At 46.0% G+C, this 12,003-nt stretch overlaps 1 protein-coding gene across 1 annotated transcript in view; it reads left to right on the top strand.

The window, feature by feature from the left end:
* LOC138567879 (general transcription factor II-I repeat domain-containing protein 2A-like) overlaps positions 1 to 9,744 on the top strand; it is a 62,342-nt gene extending 52,598 nt beyond the window's left edge. Inside the window, exons 4-7 of the mRNA XM_069646373.1 lie at positions 4,843 to 4,927; positions 5,030 to 5,132; positions 7,929 to 8,050; positions 9,677 to 9,744. Of these exons, the coding sequence (XP_069502474.1) occupies positions 4,843 to 4,927; positions 5,030 to 5,132; positions 7,929 to 8,050; positions 9,677 to 9,744 (378 nt within the window). The remainder of the gene's footprint in view (positions 1 to 4,842; positions 4,928 to 5,029; positions 5,133 to 7,928; positions 8,051 to 9,676) is intronic.
* The last annotated feature ends 2,259 nt before the right edge of the window (positions 9,745 to 12,003 follow it).

The raw sequence follows: 12,003 nt of genomic DNA, 5'->3' as shown, positions 1-12,003 counted from the left end.
TATTGTAGAGGCCGAGTTCCCTCTAGTTCCTAATCTTGCTACAATCTTATGTAATATACCTGTTGAAGCACGATATTTCACTGTGATTGACTTGAAAAATGTGTTTTTCTCAATCCCATTGCACAAAGACTCGCAGGATCTGACGTCATTTACTTTTAGACAAACTCGCCTGCAAAGCACTCGTTTACCTCAGGGGTACTGTGAGTCTCCATCGATTTTCAATAGAGTCCTTCCCATGGATTTAAGCAATATTGATTTAGAAACTATTGTGTTGCAATACGTAAATGACATTTTAGTTTACAGCACTTCAGAGGAAGAGTGCAGACGCAATTCCATTCAACTGATGATTACACTTGCTGACAAAGGATATAAAGTTGACAAAGAGAAGTTGCAATATTGTCAACAAGAAGTGTTGTGTATGGGCCAATGGATTTCACATGAAGGAAAAAAGGTTACTCCTGATAGAGCTGAGGCTAATTTGAAGACCACAAAGCCACACAAAATAAAACACATGCAAAGTTTTCTGGGATTATGTAACTATTTTAGAGCATGGGTCTTTGACTACAGCTCATATATAAGGCCTTTATTACAAGCCTTAAAGAAAGCACAGGCAACGCAAGAAAAAATTGTGTGGACTGAGAAAATGGAAGAAGGGTTTGACGAATTGAAAAAAGCAATTTGCACAGCTCCAGTTTTAGGGATTCCAAATTATGCTGAGGAATTATTTTTTATTCTTGCATACAGATGGTACTGTTATGATAGCAGTTCTTACGCAGAGAACCACATTCGGGTATAAGCCCCTTGCATATTATAGTGTGATTCTAGACCCAGTAATGAGGGGTCATTTTCCATGCGAGCAATCTTTGGCAGCCACCGCGTTCGACATAGAGAAGGCTGCAAGCATAGTGATGGGATGTTCTATGACATTAATTGTTGACCATGCATTGTTTGCTATTTTAGAGAAACAAAAAGGCACGTTGACATCTCAAAGGGTTTCTGCCTATGAGGTAGTCGTATCGAATTCGGCAATTAAAATAGTCTGATGCAAAATAGTGAATCCTGCCATGTTTGTAGCTGAGCCAATGACAGAAGGTGAGCCTGTGCACGACCGTGCAAACTATGAAGATTTCTATGATGAAATCCCTAGGATAAAAGAAACTGCTTTGGCAGGGGGAGAGACCGTTTTTATTGACTGTTCTTCAAGGATCGATCAAAATGATGGACATAGATATACAGGTGCCGCTGTGGTGAAGCACACGGCTGATGGGGAATTTCGGGTACTTATAAGTACATGATTACCGTCTCATTATGCAGCACAGGCTGCAGAATTATTGCCGCTGATAATCGGGCTCGAGAACCACGCAGATCAGGATGTAACAGTGTACAGTGACTCCGCCTATATGACGTCGATGGTGCACGCAGAGTTAGCACGTTGGAAAAGGAGGGGCTACCTCTGAGTGGATGGCATTCCAGTGCAGCATGCCACCTTATTGGATAGGCTCATTAAGGCACTACAACTCCCAGTAGGCATTGCAGTCGTTAAATGCGCAGCTCATACTAACAGGACAGATTTTTATCTCACGTGGAAATCAAGCAGCAGACGATGAAGCCAAGCGCATAGCAATTTCAATGAAATAATGATGAATGTTGAGACACCTGATGGAAATGAAAACATGGTTGTAATGATGAGTGTGTCTGAAAGCTATAACAATTTGTCAAAGACACAATTAATAGAGGTCCCGGGGGAAGCACCTTAAAATGAGAAAAATGTGTGGACGCAACGAGGGTTTTCTTTAAACCCCTCTGAAGCATTGTGGTGACAAGACAGCACTGGTAAACCAGTGATGCCTGTAGCCTTATTAAGGGTAGTACTGCAACAGCTATACTATCCTGTGCATACAACTAGACAGAACCTCGCTGCAACTATTGCAGAGGATTGGTTAGTACCAAATATTTTAGAGCATGTTGCATTCTACGTAGTGAACTGCATCATGTGTCAATAATTTACGGCTGGGCACACACTCCGCACAGTTAGGGGAGTTATTCCTAGATCTAATGACCCCTTTCAGCATTTACATATCGACTATGTCAACATGTTGCAATTATGTAATGGATATAGATACATGATTGTAGTAGTTTGTCCCTTTTCAAGGTGGATTGAGGCTGGTCCGTGTACACACCCAGACTCCACCAGTGCAGCAAAATATTTACTGTGGGAAGTGTTTCCTAGATGGGGAATATGTGAATTAATGAGGTCAGACAATGGTCCCCATTTTGTGAATCAGACATTTGAACAGATAAGCTTGCTGCTTGGTATAAAGCACAAGTTTTCATTGGCTTATCATCCACAAGGAAATGGAATCTGTGAATGGCTCAACGGCTTGCTTAAAGAAAGAGTAGCCAAGTTGAAGCTTACCTTGAGGAAAGGGTGGTTGCAATGCCTGCCACTGTCATTATATGCATTGAGGAACCAACCAGGCTGCCAACATCAGAACTGTTAGGAATGGAGCTATGTGAGTATCTTACTTGTATGACTTCAAGTATCTCTGTCATTCCAGATCAGATACGGCAAAAAGAGTGTGGGGCTGCACGGAACACAGAAGGAGATGCTTCAACAAGTGAATTTAAAGAACTTTGTGTTCCCCAACTATTCCCTGGAGATGTGGTCCTAATCCGGCAACTTTACGAGAAAGTGGCACGAACCTCGATTCACCGGCCCTTTCATTGTAGAGGACGTCACGCCGTCTGCAGTCAAAGTGCAAGGCAGACATACTTGGACTTTCTTAGGTGACATAAAATGTATGCTGGAGAGACCCCCTCAACCCTGCACCCTTCCGAAGCAAACATCGGGGAAGAACCTCAACACGTGCGAACAAGGTCTATGACGAGGAAGAAGGCAGAAGGATGTAGAGGCTGCCGAGTAAAGAAAATAGTTAATTGGTCTGTGGCTTGTTTCAAACACTCTAAGCAGTCATTTCAGGGGTAAGGGAAGATCTTTGTTCTTAAGCCACAGGAGTTTTGTTGACTTTGGACTGAGGCATGTTTAAGCCTTGACAAGAAGAAAAATATGCCAGATATTGAGTTCATTTTTGACAATTGGAAGAGGTTGCAGTACCCCGATTCGTTTATGACTGAGTTCCTGTTTAGAAGCGTCCATGGTGGTACCCAATGACAACGTTTCACAGAACATATTCAAAGTTTTTCTCTTTGTATTGCGCACGTATCCTGCACTCGTGGGGAGAACTACTAGCATTTACATTTTCTTGCAAGATCCTAAAAATGGTCCAATTGTAAGGAGACTACTCACAGAAATCATTGAGCAAGTTTTGCAATTACCTGAGTATAGTGGGGAAAGTGCAAATGCCCCTATCAGCTGATAACACACACAGACTCGTCAGTTTGGTCTTCTATTACCTAATTGAAGAATGCCCTCAGCTTGTTAATCGACATACAGATGTCGACAACTTTGTAAGAGACCCGAGGAATAGTGGAGCATTAAATGAAATCTTGAGGGACATTATCGTGCAAGTAAACACATATTCCGAGCGAACTCTGAGGTCAGCGTGAAACTTTCCTTCGAGAGACAGATTGAGAGGTTGCTGGTCAGAAAGAACTCTTGTTTCATGCTGAAAGAAATCCATCATGTCATCTGGTCTGAAACAGATTTGAGGCATCGACTGGGAACTGGCATATGTCGCATATGTAGTTGAAGTTATCTAGACAACTGAAGTAGATTGAGAACAGTCTAAATGAGACTTTTTGGAGAAAACGTCTAGAATATGCTTGTTGAAATCATTTTTCTTCTTGACATTTCATCTGATGAAAGACTGATACAAGGAGATCATTGAGAGCCTTGTTCTTATCATTCAATGAGCAGACAGCTGATGGAGGACAAATTGCAGAGTCAAGTCAACAGTTTCCAAAAGCAGTACATGATGTTGCTGTATTAAAGTTATTTTTTCCTTCCGTAGAAAATAAAGATGGGAAGTATTAATAGCAACATTATCATGCCCGACCCGGAGAGGTGTCCACGTTGTCCACAAAGTCGATGCTGCAAGATCACTTATCTCTGTATTATTTATGTTTGTATTCTGTTCATAATCATACTGCTTTCACTCACAGTGCGTACGTCGTATTATATAGATGTACGTGGAGCTAAGACGCCTGAGAATCTTCCTGAGCTGAAGGAAGACACAATTGTGGCAACTACCAAGCCAAGACCTTATGTAGTTATTCCTGTTCCAAAGAAAGATGACAGTAATATTTATCTCAGAGTCAGGCAACCTAACAGTCATTCACATGCAAAAAGTGTCTTAGAGGTTATTTTTGGGCACCTGAAACAGGCTGTGCAAGAGAGGCAGAAAAAATGGTTGATAGAAGGTGAACCCACACGGTGTTACGCTCACCTGGTCTCTGCGGGGACGTTGGGGCATGTTTGGAGCCCTCCCTGGATTTTGCTTTACCCCCAGCTGCGGCGATTTGGTCTGGTCAGGTTGCTGGCAACGTCCTTGGGGGAAGGTAAGAGGCAGTGAGAATGCTGTGACTGAATTGCGATCCCCCTCAAACTCCTCGTGCCAGAATGAGATGGCAAGCGGTTTCCCATAGGCTCTCACCTGTTATTTTGCAAAGATGAGCTTTCCGTCCTGCTTCTCTTAGGCAGGGGCGCGATAGACAGACCCAGTTGCTTCACTGGCCCGTACGCGTAATGGCCCAGACGGGCTGCGACCAATCCTCGTGGGAGGTGAGTGTTGATAACAATGATTATTGCCCGTATGCTTCTGTAAAGTCTTTCCCAATGATTATTGTCCGTATCCTTAATAATGTCTTCCTTTTCCCCAATAGGTGTTGAAGATGGCTCCGCTGAGTCGCGTTGCTGACAGCGTACCCACGCGGTGTCAGAAAAGAATGGAGCAGACCCCAATAGAAGGTAAGTAGGATTTTTAAATGAAACACAAGGCTTAGGTGTTGCGCGGCTAAGTGTTAACTGTCTATGCGGTTTCTAACCTTGTGCTGTCTTTATTTCTTGCAGGGATGGCCTGGTATCAGAAAATGGAGAACAGCTATCCGGGAAGCTGTTCGCGGCTGCGAGATGGAAGAACCTCGAGCATGCCTGACGAGAAGAAAACTTCTCCGTGAATGAAGACTCCGACAGGGCAGGAAGAGGCGCCCAACAGAAGATGGATTTGAGGACACAGGTAAGGTGCACGCTGGAGATAGTGGCGTGAAGCTCGTAGTATTTCAAGCAGTGTTATGGCTGGCTTCAGGTAAGGTGCGCGCTGAGGATGCCGGATCGGATGCTCCCCGGGCGATGTAATAGCTGGATCTAGGTAAGGTGTGCGTTGAAGATGTACAGCTGGAATCTGGTAGGTGCGTGCCAAAGATGTGAAGCTGGAATCAGGTAGGTGCGTGCCGAAGATGTGAAGCTGGAACCAGAAGATGCAGAGCTGGAGACAGGTAAGAGCTTCAGACGGCGGTAAGCGTTACGCTGCATACAGCAGATTAACGCGAAGCCTCAACATGCGGGTGGGGCCAGCTTAAATAGTCTGGCCCTAGCCACTCCCCTTTAGCTCCACCTTGTGGTCCCCCTCACAGCTCCCATAGATGATTGCACGTGCCTTCCAATGCTTTCTAATGGCCACGCCCAGCCTGGAAACACGTGCCTTTGACCCAAGGTGTGTAGAGCACACTTTCATATGAGCCAGGCGCCAAAGGCACCAGGAAGGGTCCATTTGGACCCTTTGGAAGGAGGAAATAAGGGCCCTTGGTTAGAGGCCATGACAGCACTCCCCCTCAAGGCCTCTCTCACAGGTGTTCTTCCTCCTGGCCCCGGTTAGTTGGGATTGCCTCGATGGAATAGTTTCACTAGTCGTGAAGCATGGACAAACTCGACGGGTTCCCAGGTGCGGTCTTGGGGTCCATAACCTTGCCAATCGATCAAGAAGTATAGTTTTGATCGTACTATCTTGGAGTCCAAAATTTTCTTAACTTCATATTCTGGTTCCCCCTCTATGATCTATGGCTCAGGTGGTGCCGAAATCCGAGTTTCAGGTTTCATTGGTTTTAGAAGGGAAACATGGAACACTGGATGAATCCGCATGTTGACTGCTAACTCCAAATTCATGCCAGCTGGATTAATGATGGCTTTGATGGGGCAGTGTCCGAGATATCTTGGATGAAAGGCCTGCAGTCCCTTCAATGGAATGTTTTTGGACGCCAACCAAACTTTATCCCCAACTTGATACTGCAGGCTTCCTTCCTGTGTCTTTCCGCAAACCTTTTTTGATGTTCCTTGGCTCGGTTTAAATTTTCGGTAGCTTCTTTAAGCGACTGGGTGATGATGTTATGTAAGGAAGTGATTGCAGGCATTTCTAATTCGTCCAGCGGATCAAAGGAAGATGTCCTAGGATGCCGACCATTCATTGTGTTCAATAGTGTCTATCCGGTGCTGGTATGAATAGAGTTATTGTAAGCAAATTCAGTTAGCCAGAGAATGTTTTTCCAAGATCCTTCTGTCTGCTGCAACATACATCTCAGGTATTGCTCGAGAGTCTGGTTGGTCCTTTCCGTTTGACCATCGGTTTGGGGATGGTGACTTGTGGACAACCGTAGGTCAATTTTGGCGATCTTTCAACATCTATTTCAGAAGGCTGAGACGAATTGCCTTCCTCGGTCCGAAACCAATACGGATGGAAAACCGTGTAATCTGACAATCTGTTCCAAGAATACCGTGGCCAGAGTAGCAGCAGTGGGAAGTCCTTTTAGAGGAATAAAATGTGCCATTTTTTAAAATAGATCCACTACGACCAGGATTGTGTTAAACCCTTCACAGGGTGGTAGATCGGTAGTGAAGTCCATAGATAATGTATGCCATGGTGCTGGAGGTACTGTTAATGGACGCAATAATCCTGCAGGATGTGACTTCTGGGATTTATGTTATACGCAAACTCTGCAGGTTGTAATAAACTGGGTAACATACTTTCTCCAGGTGGGCCACCAATAGTTCTTTTGGATCTTGGCCCGAGTCTTTGCTATTCCTGGATATCCTTCCACTAATGACTCGTGGTAGTTGGATATTATTTTTTTTGCATTTGCTTGTCTTCGACATATAGTCTTCCTTGAAAATAAGGTAAGTTGTCTTTGATGGAGTACTGATCTCCTTTACTCAACCATTCTTGTTGGGCTGATTGATCCATTTGAGATTGTAGATCAGCCTTCAAGTCTTCCCAGCAGGCGGTTGTAGCAATCTGAGTGTAACGCTTACCTCTGGGGCCCTGCAGGAGTGCCTGGTATGGTCTGTCGGAAAACTCTGGTCCGGTCTGTAAACGCCTTCTGATGATGCCCAAAACCCTCCCTCCACTCTGCTCGCTGCAGGTGAGCTCACCCAGCGGTCAGAGGGGCAGGAGTGGCCTGGAGGTACAGGATCTGGATCACTCTTATGTTATGCCTCCAAGGCGTGTTGCACCAAGTCTCTGAGTCTCTTTACTGATGTTGATGCTTTAGCCTGGTTTCCTCACTGAGCTAGTACCAGTCCTGCTCAGTTCCTTCACTGAGTATTAGTTAGTTCCCCCGGTACACTCGCCTTCAGTTCCTTCACTGAGGCGTGGCGGTTTACCAGTTGCTTCACTAATGAAATAGGCGCCCAGGCCTGCTGCGAACCCCAATCCGCCTTCAGTTGTTTTATTTTATTTAGTTATAGGCACCTCTCCACTAGCTAGTGGGTAATATGTCCTTGTGTCTGCTAATGCGCTGCCTTACTCTATTCTCTGCTTTCTTCCTAGGGTTGGTATGCAGATAGAAGAGGTTGGCGTGGGAGAAGACGGTCACTGCTGCTGATATATATTGTCCAGGTAAGATATTGCGAGGGTGGCGGGTGGGGTTATTTGACAAGACCGCCACTTACCATATGTCTTTTTGTCTTCCTTCTTCAGGTGCGGAGGTTGCAGAACTCTGTCGCGCGGGTGGAATCCAGCGGGCGTTGCAGAGCGGGCTTTGCAGAAGAAGTCAGAAGATTTGCAGAAGAAGTCAGAAGAGTTCCGCGACCCGCATTCAGGTAAGTAGCAGATCTTGACCCGCGTAGTGAAGACTCTGGCTTCCCACGTAGTGCAGATCTGTAAACGCGATGCCTTGACACGTCGTGCTGATCGGGAGTTCAAATCTTGATCCAACGTGCAGAATGAAACAGGACCGTGACAGGCAAGCGTCACACTGGCAGCCGAAGAAAACGTTAAGCACTGGGTGTGGCCTAGGGCGGGGTTTATATAGCCCTGGGCCCACCCAGAACCACTAGACCCCCATAGAAACTAACACAGTGGCCCTCTAGGGGCCATGTTGAATGTCACTGCCTGGTTCAGCCTGGGGGCCATCTTGGAAGGGGCTAAAGGCATACATAAGCCTGTGTCTGCACCAGACAGCCAGTTTCCCGGTCCAGGTGCCTCTCTGAGCCTTAGGGGTTCCCGGAATCATGACAGCACTCCCCCTCAAAGCCCCCCCCAAGGAGAGCCACTCCCGGGCCGGGTCGTTCCGGATGTTCTTTATGGTAACGAGACACCAGGCGAGGTGCATGCAAATGTTCCACTGGTTCCCAAGTCCGATCCAGTACCCCATAGCCTTTCCAGTCCACCAGGTAATAAAGTTTCTTTCGGACAATTTTAGAGTCCAGAATTCTTCTGACTTCGTATTCAGCTTCCCCCTCCTGCACTACTATAGGTGGAGGCCTTTCAAGAGTGTCTCGGGTTCCTGGATGGACCGGTTTCAACAATGAGACATGAAATACTGGATGTATACGGAGTACAGGTGGTAAATCCAGTTCCATGGCCACAGGGTTAACACTATTCTTTATCGAGTATGGACCGATGTATTTTGGGTGGAATTTCCTGGGTTCCTTTATCTGTATATGCTTTGTAGACAGCCATACCTTGTCTCCGATCTGGTACTGAGGTTCAGGTGTTCTTTTCCTGTCTGCAAAGCGTTTCTGGTTTGTTTTGGCCTCCTGGAGAGCTTGCTTAGCCCTTTTCAAGGTTTCTTTAATGTTAGTATGCAGGGTGCTCACGGCTGGCAGGTCCAAGGCCTCTGGTGGATCCGAGGTTGAAGATTGTGGATCCCGCCCATATAAGAAAAAAAAAGGAGATATGCCGGTGGAACTATGGACTGTGTTGTTATATGCATATTCCGCTGCCCATAGTAACTCCTTCCAGTTCTGATCTGTTTGGGCAAGCATGAACCAAAAGTACTGCTCGAGTGACTGATTTATCCTTTCGGTCTGTCCAGCAGTCTGTGGATGGTGGCTAATGGATAGACAGATTTCGATTTGAGCCTTAGCACAGCAAGCCCTCCAAAACTTGGACACAATCTGGCTTCCCCGGTCAAAATTACCACAGAAGGGAATCTGTGTGACCTGACAATGTTAGTCAGGAAGGTTTGAGCTAACTGTCCTGCTTTACGTATCCCTTTCAGAGCGATGAAGTGTGCCATTTTAGTTAAGAGGTCCACTACAACCAGTATGGTATTGTAACCTCCACAGGAGGGTAGGTCTGTGATAAAGTCTAAAGATATTGTGTGCCATGGAGTTGGTGGAATTGACAAAGGCCTAAGCAATCCTTGAGGCTTGGTTCTGGATGCTTTTCTTCTAGCACAAACATCGCAGGACTTTACATGTTGCACAATGTCTTTCCGCCAGGTATGGCCACCAGAAATGTCGCTGAATCTTTGCCATGGTTTTGGCTTTGCCAGGATGACCTGCTGTAAGAGCATTGTGATAAGTGTCCGTGATTAGTTTTCGCATTTCATGGTGTGGCAAATAGAAGCGCCCTCGGTAAATGGCAGATTGTTCATAGTGGTCCTTGTGTGACCCATGTTTGTACTTGCATTGGGGTCAAGGCTTCTTTGATTTCTTCATGCAGCGTCTTCAGTGTGGTCTGGTGGTCGCTAATTAGTCCGATGAGTTTCTCTTCAGGTATGATGGGCTGAGGAAGAGGGGATGCATAAGCGTCTTCTTTTTCAGTATTCCAACCGATCCGTGACAGCGCATCCGCTTTTCCATTCTTCACTCCGGGACGATAACTGACTGTAAAATCGTATTCTGAGAATAACTGGGCCCATCGCAAATGTCGTGCTGTTTGCGCCCTGGCTGTCCGTAGAAAGTTCAGGTTGCGATGGTCAGTAAGTACAGCGACTGGATGTCGTGCTCCTAAAAGATGGTGCTGCCACTCTTTGAAGGCTGCTTTTATGGCAAGGAGTTCCTTATCGGTTACTGCATAGTTTAGTTCTGTAGGATAAAATTTCCTTGACCAAAAGGCCACTGGATGTAATTGGTTGGTACCTGGATCCCTCTGGGACAATATCGCCCCCATGGAGGCGTCTGTTTCAACCAGAAATGGGAGGTCCGGATTTGGATGGCGGAGTATTGGCGCTGTGGTGAATCGTGTTTTTAATTCCTGGAAAGCCTTTTTGGCTTCTTCGGTCCATTGAAAGATACGGTTTTTCCTGAGCAATGATGTAATTGGATGGACTACTTCTGAAAACTCAGCAATGAACTTCCTATAAAAGTTCACGAAACCCAAGAAGCTCTGGACCGTCTTGATTGAAGTAGGCGATGGCCATTGCAGAATTGCTTCCACCTTGCGTTTGTCCATCTGAATGTCCCGGGGACTGAGTATGTATCCAAGGAATTCCACCGGGGTGACGTGAAAAGCGCATTTTTCAAGTTTTGCAAACAGATGGTATTGACGTAACTTAGCGAGGACAGCGCTTACGTGATGTACCTGCTCTACGTAGGTTCCGGAATAAATCAGGATATCGTCTATGTAGACCATAGCGCAAACATCCAATAGTTCTCTTAGTACATCTTTCATAAAATACTGAAAGGCTGCTGGAGCGTTGCATAGCCCAAATGGCATGACAGTGTACTCGAATAGCCCAAACTTGGTGCGGAAGGCTGTCTTCCATTCGTCTCCAGCCTTAACGCGAACCAAGTGATAGGCCCCCAGCAGGTCCAGTTTCGTGTAGATCTTTGCCCCTTTTACTTGGTCTAGAAGTACTGGAATCAGGGGTAATGGATACCAGTTTTTTTACAGTGATTTTATTGAGCCCACTGTAGTCTATGCAAGTCCTCAGATCTCCCTCCTTCTTGGGGACGAAGAAGAGAGCTGAGGAAACCAGAAATTTGGAAGGGTGAAGGAACCCATTTGCTAGATATTGGTCCAGGTATTCGCATAGGTGCTGGTTTTCCTTTTCCGTAAGGGCGTAGATACGACTACATGGAAGTTGTGTTCCAGGGATCAGATCAATTTGACAGTCGTAGGGCCTGTGAGGTTTGTTTGTTTGTTTATTTTATTTCTATAGCGCTCCGGACCCAGGAGTATAGGGGCGCTTAGTACAAGGTTGCAAGGCACAGAACAAGGTAATAAACAGTGATGCTAGAACAATTTAAAATAGCAGTTATATACAGGCAGTGGGGGTAATAGCACCCAATAGTGACATAGGTGAGCACAGTACATGGTATTAAATAGTGATGCTAGAACGATTTAGATAGCAGTTATAGACAGGCAGTGGTGGTGATAGCACCCAATATTGACATAGGTGAGGCATGGACAGATAGTGCAGTATATAGCTAGGCAACGCATTGGCCTGTTCCTTGTGGAAATAGTCTTGAAAATCGCTATACTCTGGAGGCAGTTGCCCTACGATCCCAAGGGCAGTTCCTGATGTCTGTACTGCCGAAGTGGGTTCCTTTTGGGTTGTAACTGAAGCTGAATAACAGGTTTGAGCACTGGCCCTCATTACAACACCGGCGGTAACCAATGGCGCTATTAGCACCATGGGTGCTGCCGGTATTGTAACGAGTCCGCCAATGGTAAATGGGGAAATACCGCCCCATTTCAAGGTTGGCGGGGTGGTAATTCCCCATTTACCATTGGCCCTTCCCCATTCCCATTTTTGCCCCATAGGGCTCAATGGGACTGGGGAAGGCGGTAATTACGGTACCACAAATTGCGGTACCGTAAT

Source organism: Ambystoma mexicanum, chromosome 2p (genome assembly GCF_040938575.1).
Source record: "Ambystoma mexicanum isolate Mex_15411 chromosome 2p, UKY_AmexF1_1, whole genome shotgun sequence".
NCBI classification, from domain to species: Eukaryota; Metazoa; Chordata; class Amphibia; order Caudata; family Ambystomatidae; genus Ambystoma; species Ambystoma mexicanum.
This window is presented reverse-complemented; position numbering and strand designations above follow the sequence as displayed.